This window comes from Amia ocellicauda, chromosome 13 (genome assembly GCF_036373705.1).
Source record: "Amia ocellicauda isolate fAmiCal2 chromosome 13, fAmiCal2.hap1, whole genome shotgun sequence".
Lineage (NCBI taxonomy): Eukaryota > Metazoa > Chordata > Actinopteri > Amiiformes > Amiidae > Amia > Amia ocellicauda.
In genome coordinates, this window is record NC_089862.1 from 12,556,415 (window position 1) to 12,569,466 (window position 13,052).

The 13,052-nt window shown below is 37.0% G+C and overlaps 1 protein-coding gene across 2 annotated transcripts in view; it reads right to left on the reverse strand.

The window, feature by feature from the left end:
* The window catches only part of lnx1 (ligand of numb-protein X 1), a 64,053-nt gene extending 51,770 nt beyond the window's left edge, over positions 1–12,283 (reverse strand). The window contains exon 1 of one of the 2 annotated variants that reach the window (XM_066719888.1): positions 11,939–12,283. In XM_066719888.1, the coding sequence (XP_066575985.1) occupies positions 11,939–12,088 (150 nt within the window). In that variant the 5' untranslated portion in view covers positions 12,089–12,283. Of the gene's footprint in view, positions 1–9,137; positions 9,215–11,938 lie in introns of those variants that run through there. The other variant, XM_066719890.1, reaches the window with a different exon arrangement.
* Between the last annotated feature and the right edge of the window lie 769 nt (positions 12,284–13,052).

Sequence of the window (13,052 nt, forward strand, 5' to 3'; positions counted from 1 at the left end):
ATGGCAGGTTCATTACAATACATTTTTTTTATAGTCCCTTCCTTCTATTACCTTTTGTATGCACAGGCTTTGATGTGTATGCTTGTTTGGATAGCAAGGGGAGAGAGAGATGCTGAATGATTGTGGTCCGACATAAAATAAAAAATCTAAAAAGGTTCTAAGGGTTACAGCTGAATATGAACATTTGCTTGCAAGCACTCTTTGGACATTTTCGCAAATATCTATATTTCTCCACTAATATGAATTGCATATGTACATGTCAGTACTATTAATTGAAATGTTTACTTAATTCTAATATTACAAAATATTACCAACGGAGAGGTGCATATCACAATATTAAATTATATCATGGGTATGGCCAAATGTGAAAGCTTGGTTTCCAGTAAAAAAATATTGGATGCAAAACCATGTTACAACTGCCAAATACAATATCCAGGAGACATCTTTGTGAATAATTAGTTAGATCTTGCTACAAATCTTGCTTTCTACACAACTGAAATGACAACAGAATGTGTTAGCACTTTCTTAAGTAGACATATCTTCAAAACTAAATGTATACACATATGAAATCCCAAACTAAAAGATATAAAGTAAAGTATCTGGTTAATCTGTAAAAAAAAGTGAAAGTATAAAATGAAATGTAGGCTACTAAATATTTTACACAAACATACACCATACACATGTACATAATCTAGGAATGCACATACAAGCCTATATTTAAGAATAAAAAAAACATCACCTTGGGATGGTACCTAACAGATAAAATATGAATCTGATCCAATTTGATCACCAGTGCTCACTTATGGCTCTGAAACCTGGTCACTAAATGCAAATATTATAAAGAAACTGAACAACACAAATATACAAATACATATTTGAGTGAGATGCACTTTATATCAGATACAACTGGACTTTTTTAATACACAATTAATCATTCATCTCATTAATACTCTAGGTCTTAAATTAACCAACTAAAGGAATCTCAAAAAAGACATTTTGCTGAAATGTTGCATTGCATTTTGTAGATGTACTTCAAAAGCAAAGGGTTTCAATCAATTCCAATTTCCTTCAGGTTGACAAATTAAAATAAATGATCATCATATATTTTAAAGGCTCTATTCAATAACCTATTAGCTGTGTTCAATTTCTGGAACTGAGCCAAACAATAAAAAGTAATTTCGTTTTAATGCCAATCCCTCCTTTGAGGTTGATTATTTTAAGGTCTAATCATATTGTAAATAAAGGGTTAATATGGATGATCTACGTTTTTCTTTAATATGTATACCAGTGCTTTTAATATGATCAATGCTTTTCTGAATACATATAATCATTGCATTTCATCTCTGTGTGCAAGATTAATTCTGCTTATATTCAAGGAGCATACTGTCCTATTGTTCTTTATCTTGTGAGCAATTGTTACTGCCAAGTTTTACTGGGATTCCACTGAATTCGATAGGAACAAGACCTAGAAACCAGGTACTGAGCAACTTCTATATCTTGGAACAAGATAAATGTTTCTAGTATAAGATGAAAGCAAGTTGTTAAACTTTCCACAGACCCTCAATATTATACAAAAATGTATAACTGTATTATTGTCTGTTTCTGCTTCTGTTCCACAGCTTGCTCCAATAGGAAGAGAGGGGACTGCTGCCTCCTTCTGTAGATCGACCCTTTTGGGGGGCAATATAACTGTTTGCAAGCAGGGAATCAACAGGCCTTGTGGTCCTAACCAGACGCAGGGTCTCCATGTGAATTAATTTGAAAATAAACCTGATTGACAAAATCCCGTCCAAAACATTATCTACAATTAATCCTGAAATAAAATACATTTATGATACAACTCCATCATCTTATAAAACACACTGTATGATTTTGGCTCAATTACTCAAACTGTAGAAAGGAATTAGCATATGCGAACACATATTACAACCTTCTTGAAAAGGAAACATGAACCAGAGGACACAAACTGAAGTTGAGTATAATTATTATAGAAAATATCACGTTGTTACACGATTTCTGAAAAACCTAATAACCATGCCTTTATTTAATTGCCAAAAAACAAAATAGTAATGATGTCCCTTTCATACCTTTTCCTAAATTCCTATGTTCTTATGTCCATTGTTACTTAACAGACAGGGCACACAGTAGTTGCATGTCAAACAGCATCTTCCTGGGAGCTTATTAAATAAAACTTTTTTTTCCCCGAAGCTTCTCAATCTGCGCTATGAATGTAGGCTGCTTGTGGTTAACCATAACTAATATTTGTTTTAATGGTTTTGAAGAATGCAGTTACCAGGAGTTGAAAAAGCACTGAAAAAAAAGTCTTGTTGGTAAAGCATTGAAAGTTTCACAGATTTTCCACCAAGAACTCCTTCACATGTTATCCTACACAGTTTTACTTTAACAGGTAGCAGGAAATATAGAAAAATTAACTTCATACGCCTGTACCATGAAGTTATATTCAGATATTTCAGGAGTATCGATCACACAGAAATTGGATAATTCGCAAATCATTTACGCAACATCAATTCATTGTGTGATTGCTGGGGAAAGATTAAGTCAATGGGTGACAGAGGTTTGACAGCGGCTGCCCCTGAAGTAACAGCCTCATTACACACACAAGCTCTTCGAGTGCCTTATCTAACACTGTCATCATAGCTTAAACATTTGAAAGGCAAATGCCTGTTTTCTGTAGAAAAATAAAGTGTCCATGTCATTATATGAGACAATTGATGATTCTAATAGCATTTGAAGAGACTGAGTCTGGCTGACCAGTTTATTTCCTAATGAAAGTTAGAGCAGAGACAAGCGTAATGGAAAGTGGTTCAGCTTGTTAATAGGTGAGGAGCCCAGGATTAAGTACAAAACAAGGTTGCACTGAGGCACTTTCTCATGAATTAATAGCTGTAAGAAACGAAGCAGCCCAGACCTTTCTAGTGCATCTACAGAGAGGGCATATAATAGTAGTATGGCTAATGTTTCGAATATTATCCTCAATTATATTGTACGGTCACAATAAAATTAACATATTTCTGTATTGGCCATGTCTCCTTTAAACAGGCTTTACAGTACATTCACATGCTTCTATCTGCAGCCATCTCCCCCTTTTCTGACCAGTGCTTAGTAATGCGCTTCATGCTTGCCTCCCAGAATGGTTGTACTGTAGCAAGATAAGCTGAAAGAGAGACACTACGTGCCTTGCAACAACCATGTCTCTACAGTCCAGACCCCACTCCCACCAGGGTGTGTTCTTACGCTGACAGCAACTTAACCTTCAAATGAACTGGTGCATAGGATCTGCAGCAGGAAAAAACAAAACAAAAACAACAGGCCTGCCCACGCGTGACACGCATTCAGTGAAACAAACAATCCGTCTTTATATAAAACAAAGGGATAAGGGCTACTTCACCATCAGCTCTAAAGGATGGTTCCTACGGTTACTACAGCTGTATAAAGAGGCCCAACATCGATTTAGAGAATACTCTGCAGTTGACCAATTCTTATATAAACAGATGGCTTAATTCAGTATTGACTTTAATCCCTTCATCCTCTGTCCAATATAAACACACACATCTCAAACACATGCACACACACAGCACAATGTTATTGATGCCCCTTGCTGACTGCAGAGCATATCCGATTGATGACAAAATGCAGCTATTCTGAGCTCACTCCAGCATTCTAATTCAAAACCTGGGACACAGACCGACACAATGTAAACACTCTAATTAGAAGAGAACTGGCTCTTCACAGAATGAATGAGGAGAAGTGTCTGCTTCTTTTCCTAGGCTCAGTGGATGCATTTCAAATTAGATGAATCTATTGCCCCTATATTGGCCTACATTTCTGATGTCTCAAAATTGACAGCCTGTATAGTTTTTGTTTCTGTTTTTTCTACATACATAATGAAGCCGCTGTTTTCAAGGTGTACCCACATACTTTTTGAGTATGATCTATAATTGAAATGTATTAACTTATTAAATTATATAATTATGTTTATAATTAAATCAGTCACAAATGGTCTAGGAAGTCTACCTCCTCAGACATGCACATTACTTTTTCAAACAAAGGACTTTTAATGGAAACCAAGTTAAGTTCTGAAATCCCTCTGGATGAAATTGCCAGAACCGCCAAAGGGCAACACTCCTCTTTCTCTATATATTTTGTCCCCTACTGTCTTTCCCTGCAAATGAAAACATTTGGCAGAATTGTCCCGAGACTAAATTTGAAAATTGCAAAACTGGAAGGTACTTTGTACTGCAAGTTCTATTAGTATTGGCACATCCTGTCCAGTTCTGAAAGATGTTCTGTGCAAAATGTTAGAACAACACAATGCACCCACAAGAGATCTTGGGAGACGGAGATAAAATTGTATCTATTTTTACTTTTTCATTATGCAGCAGTAATATTGTCTTTGGAGAGAAAGGAAAATATATCTAGAAAATGTCAGTTTGGAAGATACAAAAGGGATTAAATTGGGAGCATTGTGTGAAATTAGACTTCTGCCACCTATTTGTAAAGGTTGTGTTGTCCTTGGCAACAAAGCACACCACGCCAGTCAAATCCAGCTTCAACACCAAATATTGACCAAATGCAGCATCAGCACGCCATGTCAGTGACGGATAGAGAAACGTCCCACAGGCTGGGAAGGAATGGGCAGGGCTGTGTTCCTCGACTACAACCGTACCGATGACATGCAAATAAAGCACAATTGGTATGAGAGGCAGTGAGATTCGGTTCGAGATGTAAATTTATTTTTCTCGTATCCTGCCCAGGCTTCATTTTCCCAGTCAACTCATTCCACCTGAGATTCCACCCCAATGGCCTCCATTAACCTTCTTGCTCTAACTGTCTTTAATCTACCAGGCCTTATACTGCAGACAGGAGAAAGGCTAACATTTTATTCTAAGAAACAGAGCAATTACAAATGCACTTTCACTGAGTATATGTCCACAAAAACATTTCATAGCAGTAAGCACATTTTTCCCTTTTTGAACAAAACTAATTTTGATTGTTAGGAGTATTATCTGTTGGATGAATAACACCCTGATATTACTATTTTAGCAGTGTTAGGAGATTGTGTTGGGAGGAAAAGGTAAAGAAGGAATATAAAGTGAAGCACCAAATCTGTCAGATTGCTTTTACTTATTGACTTATTATGTTTACTATGAAATAGTAGTTATTTTATAATTAGCAGCTGACAAAAAAATAAATTCACTTAATTATAAGGAGAGGGTTTAGAAGCTATATAGTTGTGAAGCAGCCTTATAATATTGCTAATTGTACTTTGACACAGCTACACGCATAGCATATATAATAAGAGTGTGTATTGATCATTACTGGAATATTCTGCTTTGAAAGTAAATTAATAATAGTAATAAAAAATACTATGGCTATTATTAGGGACACAATTTTTAAAGAGTTACAAACTGTTTTTTTGTTTGAAGCCTGAATGATGTGAAATGTCACTACACATATTAAAGAGCAGTGATGTAATATGGGGATACAGAGCAGCTGACATCCCGGCCATTTGAGAGCTTACAGAATTTAATTATTATGTCCGCGAGGTGCAGGATGACGCACACTCCTCATCTTGACACTGACTGTATTTTTACGCAACGCTTTTTATTAGTTGTCTTTAGTTGCTCAGGTCCTTTGCATGACATGAATTAATGAGACATCATCCCTGAGCCCTTACAGACAGGGCTGTAGGAACAGGAAAAGAAAGCTTCATTTCTGATGGGCTCCCTCTGGCTGAAGCTCAATAATTGTGACAGTTTAAAAAAAGAAAAAGAAAAAAGAAACGCATATAGATACACACAAATGCCCCCCCTTCCCCACAACTGCCTCCCACCTATTTCAATACACACACTTATTCCTAACTTATGTAAAGCACTACATTTAGATAGTCTTACTAGACTAAGGTCAAATATCCCATTGTCACATATGGAATCTATTATTTTATAAACAGAACTTGATATCAGCAGATACAGTCATTTAGAGGTTGCACAGGGTAGCTGAAGTGCTGTTTGTGATGGTATAATACATGGCAGAACAAACTAGGTTTACTATGTATTTATTTACATACATTTATATATAAAACATTCATTGAATTTGTTTCTCATTTTAATTTTTCTAACATACATACTATATACATATACACGCATACATATATATCCTCTCCCTAAGAGGAAGCAAAAGAAACGTCAGCCATTACAGAACAAGGAGGCCGACCCAGAGGGTACCATGGACTGAAAGCCAAGCAGAGTCAGGGCTAAGCTAAGAACTGCTGTCTGGTGCAACCAGCCACAGCACTGGTGTATGGCCCTTACTTAGCGCGTGACTGTCTGGTGCCTTCATCACTCCTTTCCTGTGTCTCCCTCTACCTTACCTCATTTTTGATGAGATCTGTGGGGACCTGAACACAGAGAGGAGGAAACTGGCATTGCCCTGGGGGAACAAGAGGATGTCCACAGCTTGGGGTTCTTTTCTTTTTGCCAGCAGTCTCCTGAGAGATTTCAGCGATCTCATATTGCTAAAAATCTAATAAAAACTCAATTTTGTATCTTTTATACCCCCCCAATTCTTGATTTTGTTTTTACCTGTGGGAGAAAAAAAACTACTAGTAAGCACTTACCTGTTGTGAATCACAGAGAGAAGAAAGGAATGAGTGAGGCTCACGGTTGCATCTAAACATGCTAGGTGGTAGCATCTGTGGCAAACAGCTAGGTGGCGTAACAGATATATTAGACGCACGATTATGAGTGGGGTGTAGCCTCCAGGATGCGGAGTTAGCAGCTGGTATGTGACCACTCACCCCTGACATCCATGTGGGTGTACTGTTAGTCTGAAACTGTTCCATTTCCAGTGTACTGAGTGTGAATGTTTGGACTATGACTCTTTCAGGAATCCTATTGAGTGCTCACTGAAGGATATGTAGAGCCAGAGCTAGAAGTCCTTAAAAAAATGTCCAAAAATATAGTATAGGTTTAGCAACAATAGATAAACACTCAAGATTTTTTATTGTGGGTCCCATGGTGCAACTCTTTCACAATTGCTATTCTCTCATGTAGCCTACATTTTTCAGTGCTGTTTGTCCAGTGTTGGACAAATATCATGTTGAAAACTCTTCCTTCCAAAAATCCTTTCACCAAAAAAGTTTTCTCCTGCACAGCCAATTTCAAAATTGTCATGCGTAACTTTCACCGCAATTCATTCTGACAGTTGTCAGCTCTCTGACTGAGTGAGAAAGTACAAATGGATATTAAGCTTTTCCAACTTTGTTAGAATCTGCAGAAAGTGCTGCTGGTCCATATATTTGTCCTAAATGCCACTTGATTTAAATTGGAACTGCAAGATAATCCTCTTTAAAGAATGTCCACAGAGTGTCTTAAACCGAGGAAAAATGTTCCATCACTAAATCTGTCCAGTGAGTATATCCTGCCACCATACATCTACAAATTGTCTCAACACAATGCCAAGGCACTGCTGTCTTCCAAGAGATTTGTTCATCATTAAGTTACTTTAACTATTTACTTCAGAACATACAAAAACATACATCACTAACTAAATAAATCACTAGATAAATAAATAGGTCTAGATAGCAACCAAAATTGACACAGATAGTATTGTAAAATTAGTTCAGGATTCTGCAGGGGCTTAAAACTGTTTGATACACGGATTGCTATTTCAGACTCAACACACGTCTCTGATTACATAACTGAGCTTCAATAAGGGGCTTTGATGGAAAGGCCTGTAGCAAGAATGAGTAAGTAATGCAGCAATACAGATACACTTTCCTGCAGGGCTGTGCGTCAGTAGTACCACTTAATTGGTCAGTTTCTTTTTCTGCTGCTTTACTTACTTCTCTTAAAGGTTATTTGATGTGGAAAAAAATATGTATAATTGTCATTTTTATGGGACTAGATAGCAGGATTTACACACTGAATAGTATGTTTTTAAAAAAACAGACTTTAGGGGAAAAACTAAGTATTTTGAACTGTTCCCTAAATGAAAACTACTAAATTACTTACGCAAGAGGTGTGGGTACATTTAGTTAAGCATTTCTTAGGCCAAAGTTACTGCATGGTAATTCCAACCATTTATTTAATGAGACAGATGCTCCTGAAACACCATCCAATGTGCATTTTCCAGCAGGCCAGTGTAATGAAACAAGCGGCAATATCCAGCAGGGATACTGGTGCAGTATACGCTCAGTCAGAACAGTGGACTTTCAAATGTTATAATCAAACAAACATGTATTCTAAAACGAGAACTATAAGTGTGTTTACAACATACATAAATAAAGCACTAGATGTACCTTGCTGTCATGTAAAAATGCTGGTGTTAAATGTCAGTACAGTTAAAACCAATCATCATGCAATCATAGACAGTCTTAGTTTGTTCTGAAGTTGGTGCCAGGTGGAGAAAATACCAATCATACACAAGTTAAAAAGTGCTAACAGACACCTTTAGAGATGGTTTCCAAAAACTATTACATTTCAATATCTGCCAATATCTGCAATTGCCTGCAGTAGCCACCATATGTCCAGTAGTTAATTCTGCTCAAATGCCAAGCTGCAGGACAGGAAAGCTTATTATACAACTCACATAAAAGCACACTTACAAACAATGCAACTACCCTAATTCAATGCATACAATATGGTACGAGGCCCTACATTGATGCACAACATATAAGCAACATAGCTTCCCCCACGTAAAGGCATACCCAGCAGGACTGACTGTCATACCAGTAGGATAAAGTGCAGCATTTTGTTTTATCACATCACATTACAAGAGCAGTAAGGATTGCATCTTCTAATATGACACACATCAAAGAAATTGAGCAGCAGCATCCAGGGCCCGTGGATTTCCAACAAATGCACGGTGACAATTCAGGATAGTGATGGCTGTCCTTCACAAAGCAACCATTGCGGGAAACAGTGCAATATAGTGCACTGCCATAGCTGCCACATGAGAAAAATCGTTACGTTAGACAGCAGAGGCACTAGCGGCACTGGATATACGCAAAAGCTATGTTTTCATACAAAAGACACTTGTTATAGTGTAGATTATTACACATAACAGCAAAACCGGGAGTTAAAATTCAACGTTAAAAGCTAAAAATGCAGACTCACCAGAACTCGCTTATTCCAGGCGGCCATTTTATTTCAAGCAGGGCCGTTTATGTTACAGCCAACCAACCAAAAAGCAAACACATAACAGCCTTTCTTTAGTTAAGCTTTGACACTTATGTTACGTCCAGGTACCGTCGATAAATATGTGAGTAACAGTTTATCTAGCGAGCAACCGCGTAGAGTGACGTCATCAGCCCGACTAATGCTGGTTATATCATCGGATGCGCCACTGGTGAGCCTCTAGGATCACCGCACTGCAGTTAAACAACACCCCGGTGAGACGCACAATAAACATGGTTGACAACATGGCTGCCAATCTTGAAACTTTCAGGTGAGCTGTAGGGAGAGTACATTTAACATATTAGTGGACTCGGACACCGCAGATCGCATGAGAAATAATTTAGTGACCCATGATATAACGCTATTTTTAAAGTGAATTAAAGTACATATTATATATTAACATAAGGAGAAGGCAGTAGAGTAGAAGAAAGTGGCATCTTGCAAATAATGAAGCAGCCACACAAGATTAGTTTGCCTACTTTTCTGCATTACACAAAGCAGAGAGGCACTATAGGAACAAAATCATCTGCAACCATACTCCGCAAAAGCAAGACATGCTTTGTGGTGCCACATATTGTTATTTACTCATAGCATAAAGGAGCTATGAACTGTCACATTGGGTGAAGGACAACAATCCATGCTGGGATTGTGTGACCCTTAAATGGCGAGGAGTCATGGACAGTGTAGTCTTTTGCAGGGACTGATTAAGGGGGTTCATTTCCAGTGACTAGCAAGCCATGGCAAATTGTGTCACACCTTTTGGATGTGGAGCATGATTTGGGCTCATGGAGATCAGCTGGGGGCCTGTGAAAGATGGCCTCAAGAGGAACCTCTATGGGTTTAGGCCAATTGTCTTTGTATGTCCAGAGGGTTAACTATTTGTATGAATGATGGTGCACCAATCCATTGAGGGAAGGAAAGATTCAGCATATCTTAACTGTGCCTAGTCAGTCTTTACAAAAAATCAGTATTACATAAGGCCTTAATGTGATTGAATTGCAGCTCACTTTTGCAATGAAAGGATTCTACTAGGTCACTGACCACGGAAACAATGGCATTACACAAAAAAACTAAATGAACAAAGGATATAGTGTTGTATAGAATGTGGACCCAGAATAAAGCGAATCTTGACAAGTTCAAAAGGGAAATGAATATCAAGTAACTTGAGCTGAACAGAATTGTGCAGATCTAGGATATCCATCACTTTGTACTCACTCTGATGTAATATCCAGGATAGGGCACAAGTGATCAAACATGCTCTTTCTAATTTGCAGAATAATTCTTCAGCTGACATTTTAATAGATTGCTGTCACTTAATTTGTGGGTTTGTTTCAGAGCAATATTAACCTTCTCATTCTTACCATTAAAATTAACCTTGATATAAGGCTAGTAATACTGTACTGTGTGATAATATGTTGCTGTGGACAGTGTGCCATCTTAGTAATTACTACTCTTTAGTGAAGAAAAGATGTTTAATGGCTGATAAGGAAATTGCCAATGTATCTGCATCTTGACAGCATTGCATGATTAGACCGCAAGTTAACTGAATAAAAAACAATCTAATAACATGGTATACTTAATGGTCGTACAGACCATTATTTGCAATAAATCTGCAGTTGTGAAGAATGTAATGAGACTTCCTTAAAAAGAGCAGATTTGTATTAATAAAATAATACAAATTACAAGTATATATTTTTAATTGTTTCGTGTTAATAATAACCATTAATGAATATAAAAGATAACACAGTTATATGTAAACATCATATACTGATGTTTTGTTGCCTTGTGTGACACAAAATATTTAAAAAGAAATTATCAAAAAAAGGAGCAAGGCCATTAGTTTCCAAAGTTAAAATTTAATTTCAGATTCAGATTTACTCAGGTGAGGTGACAAAACCACCAGCAGTACAAAAGCAGCTTACAATTATCAAAAAGAAAGAGACATTTCTGTGAAGCTCACAGAAAGTCTGCAACTATTTAACTCTGCTGAATTAAGTCTTTGTTTGTGTAGGTGAGTCTAGGGGATCACGTTTCAATTTTATTTTTAATACAAATTTAAAATACCAGGGGCGAAATCTGATATTTTCACTGAAAGCTAATAAAAACCGAATGTCATGTGTTTAAGAAAAAACACATTCTGCCTGCACATTTTTGCTTACTTTTTTGACAGCAAGTTACACACTGCAATGAGTATGAATTCAGGAAAAAACACACACATAACATTTCAGAAAAATGTTTTTGTTTTGATTTTAAATAGTCTGTTGAAAGGTTTCAAAACTTAACAAAGGGAATATCAACTGGAGAAACTCTTACATCAAAACCATGTCAGTAAGGGGCCTGATAAATAGTTAGAATGAAAATAATAAGAAAAGCTTTATAATATGAATAATATAAGGCACAGGATTATACAGTTAAACCGATCAATATAATTTTAATGCTCAGGAAGTTGATTTATGTGGTGGTTCACATTTTAATGAGAAATGATCCACATAGATAAAGAATATTAATAGTAAAATGAATTCAGAAATAAAAAACAATTTCCCAAAATACTTATCTCCTATCAATTACAAGGCATGTTACATAACAGGTACCTGTATAGCATATATATGTCACATGAAGTAGAAAGATAATTAGATCTCTTTGATTTAACAATGGTTAACAGACGATTACCTCATACTCAGTACACCCACAGTTGAATGCTAACCAGCTGTACTTCCAAACTACCAAACTTGTGCACTTACCTTTACAAAAGTTGCACCAAAGGTCTCCACCACACTGATTCTAACTGTGCGGTAACCCTCAAGAGAAAAAAAAAATGAAAAGAAAAAGAAAAATGAAAACTTAGACTCTCTTTTTCTCTCTGCCTCCCTCCCTCCCCCTCTCGCTCTCATGCACAAGGAGAAACAGACTTTCACCTTAGTCCTTGAAACAGAAGTAAGTGTAGCAGAACCTCACAGAGAAAAAGCACGACTGCTGTCTTTTGAGCTTGACCCCTGTATAACCAAATCACAATCTTGCATAATACCAGGATTAAATATTTCCAGCCACGGTCATCACAAGCTGATGGAGGTCCTCATGATCCCTGGCAGTGTGTAAATTAGTTCTAGCCCTGCTGTGACTGGTGAAGTGGCCTTGTTAAAACCTGTTTCTTGTGTTTTCATGCCTGTTTAAGCAGCAGGTTTCAGCTCAGGTACACAGATTGGAATTCCACTTCAGGGCCTACTACAAATTATGCTTTGTAAGGGGAGTTCCCGCTATTATTTATTGCATAGAAATTACCTTAATTGCCTTACTGGGAAGTATTATGTCAATGTTTCATTTGAACAGTTCAACATAATCTTTTAAAATAATGTATTGTGTTTTTGATAGCCTGTTCAATGGCAAGATTAATATAATGGGAGAGACTAGATTGTGTCATAAAGGGTGTCACCCTGGGAGCTGCCTATTTTGTTCTCTGAGCTTTTCTGTTTTCACCTGTAATTGGATTCATTGTTCTTCTGATGAAATTCAAAATGGAATTGAATTGCGTGTGTGGCACAGCTAGCAGCTCAGACTATTGGTACCTTCAGTAAGGACTGTCCTTTATAACCTGTATTTACTAGAATAAAGTAAACAAAAAGGTCAAAGGTCTTCTTCTTTCAGCAGTAAATTGATCAACTTGTCTCCCTCAGCATCAAGACTTAGATCCAATTTCAGAGTTGAGGCAGACATCTCCTCAATACAAATAATACCGAATACACTTCTTGGACATTCGCCAAAGGCAAGGGTTGATATTGGATTAGTCAGGTTCAGAGATGTAAGACATTACAGGGAGGTTGTTAAGATTCAGAATCTTTTTGATTCTTTGAAAAACAT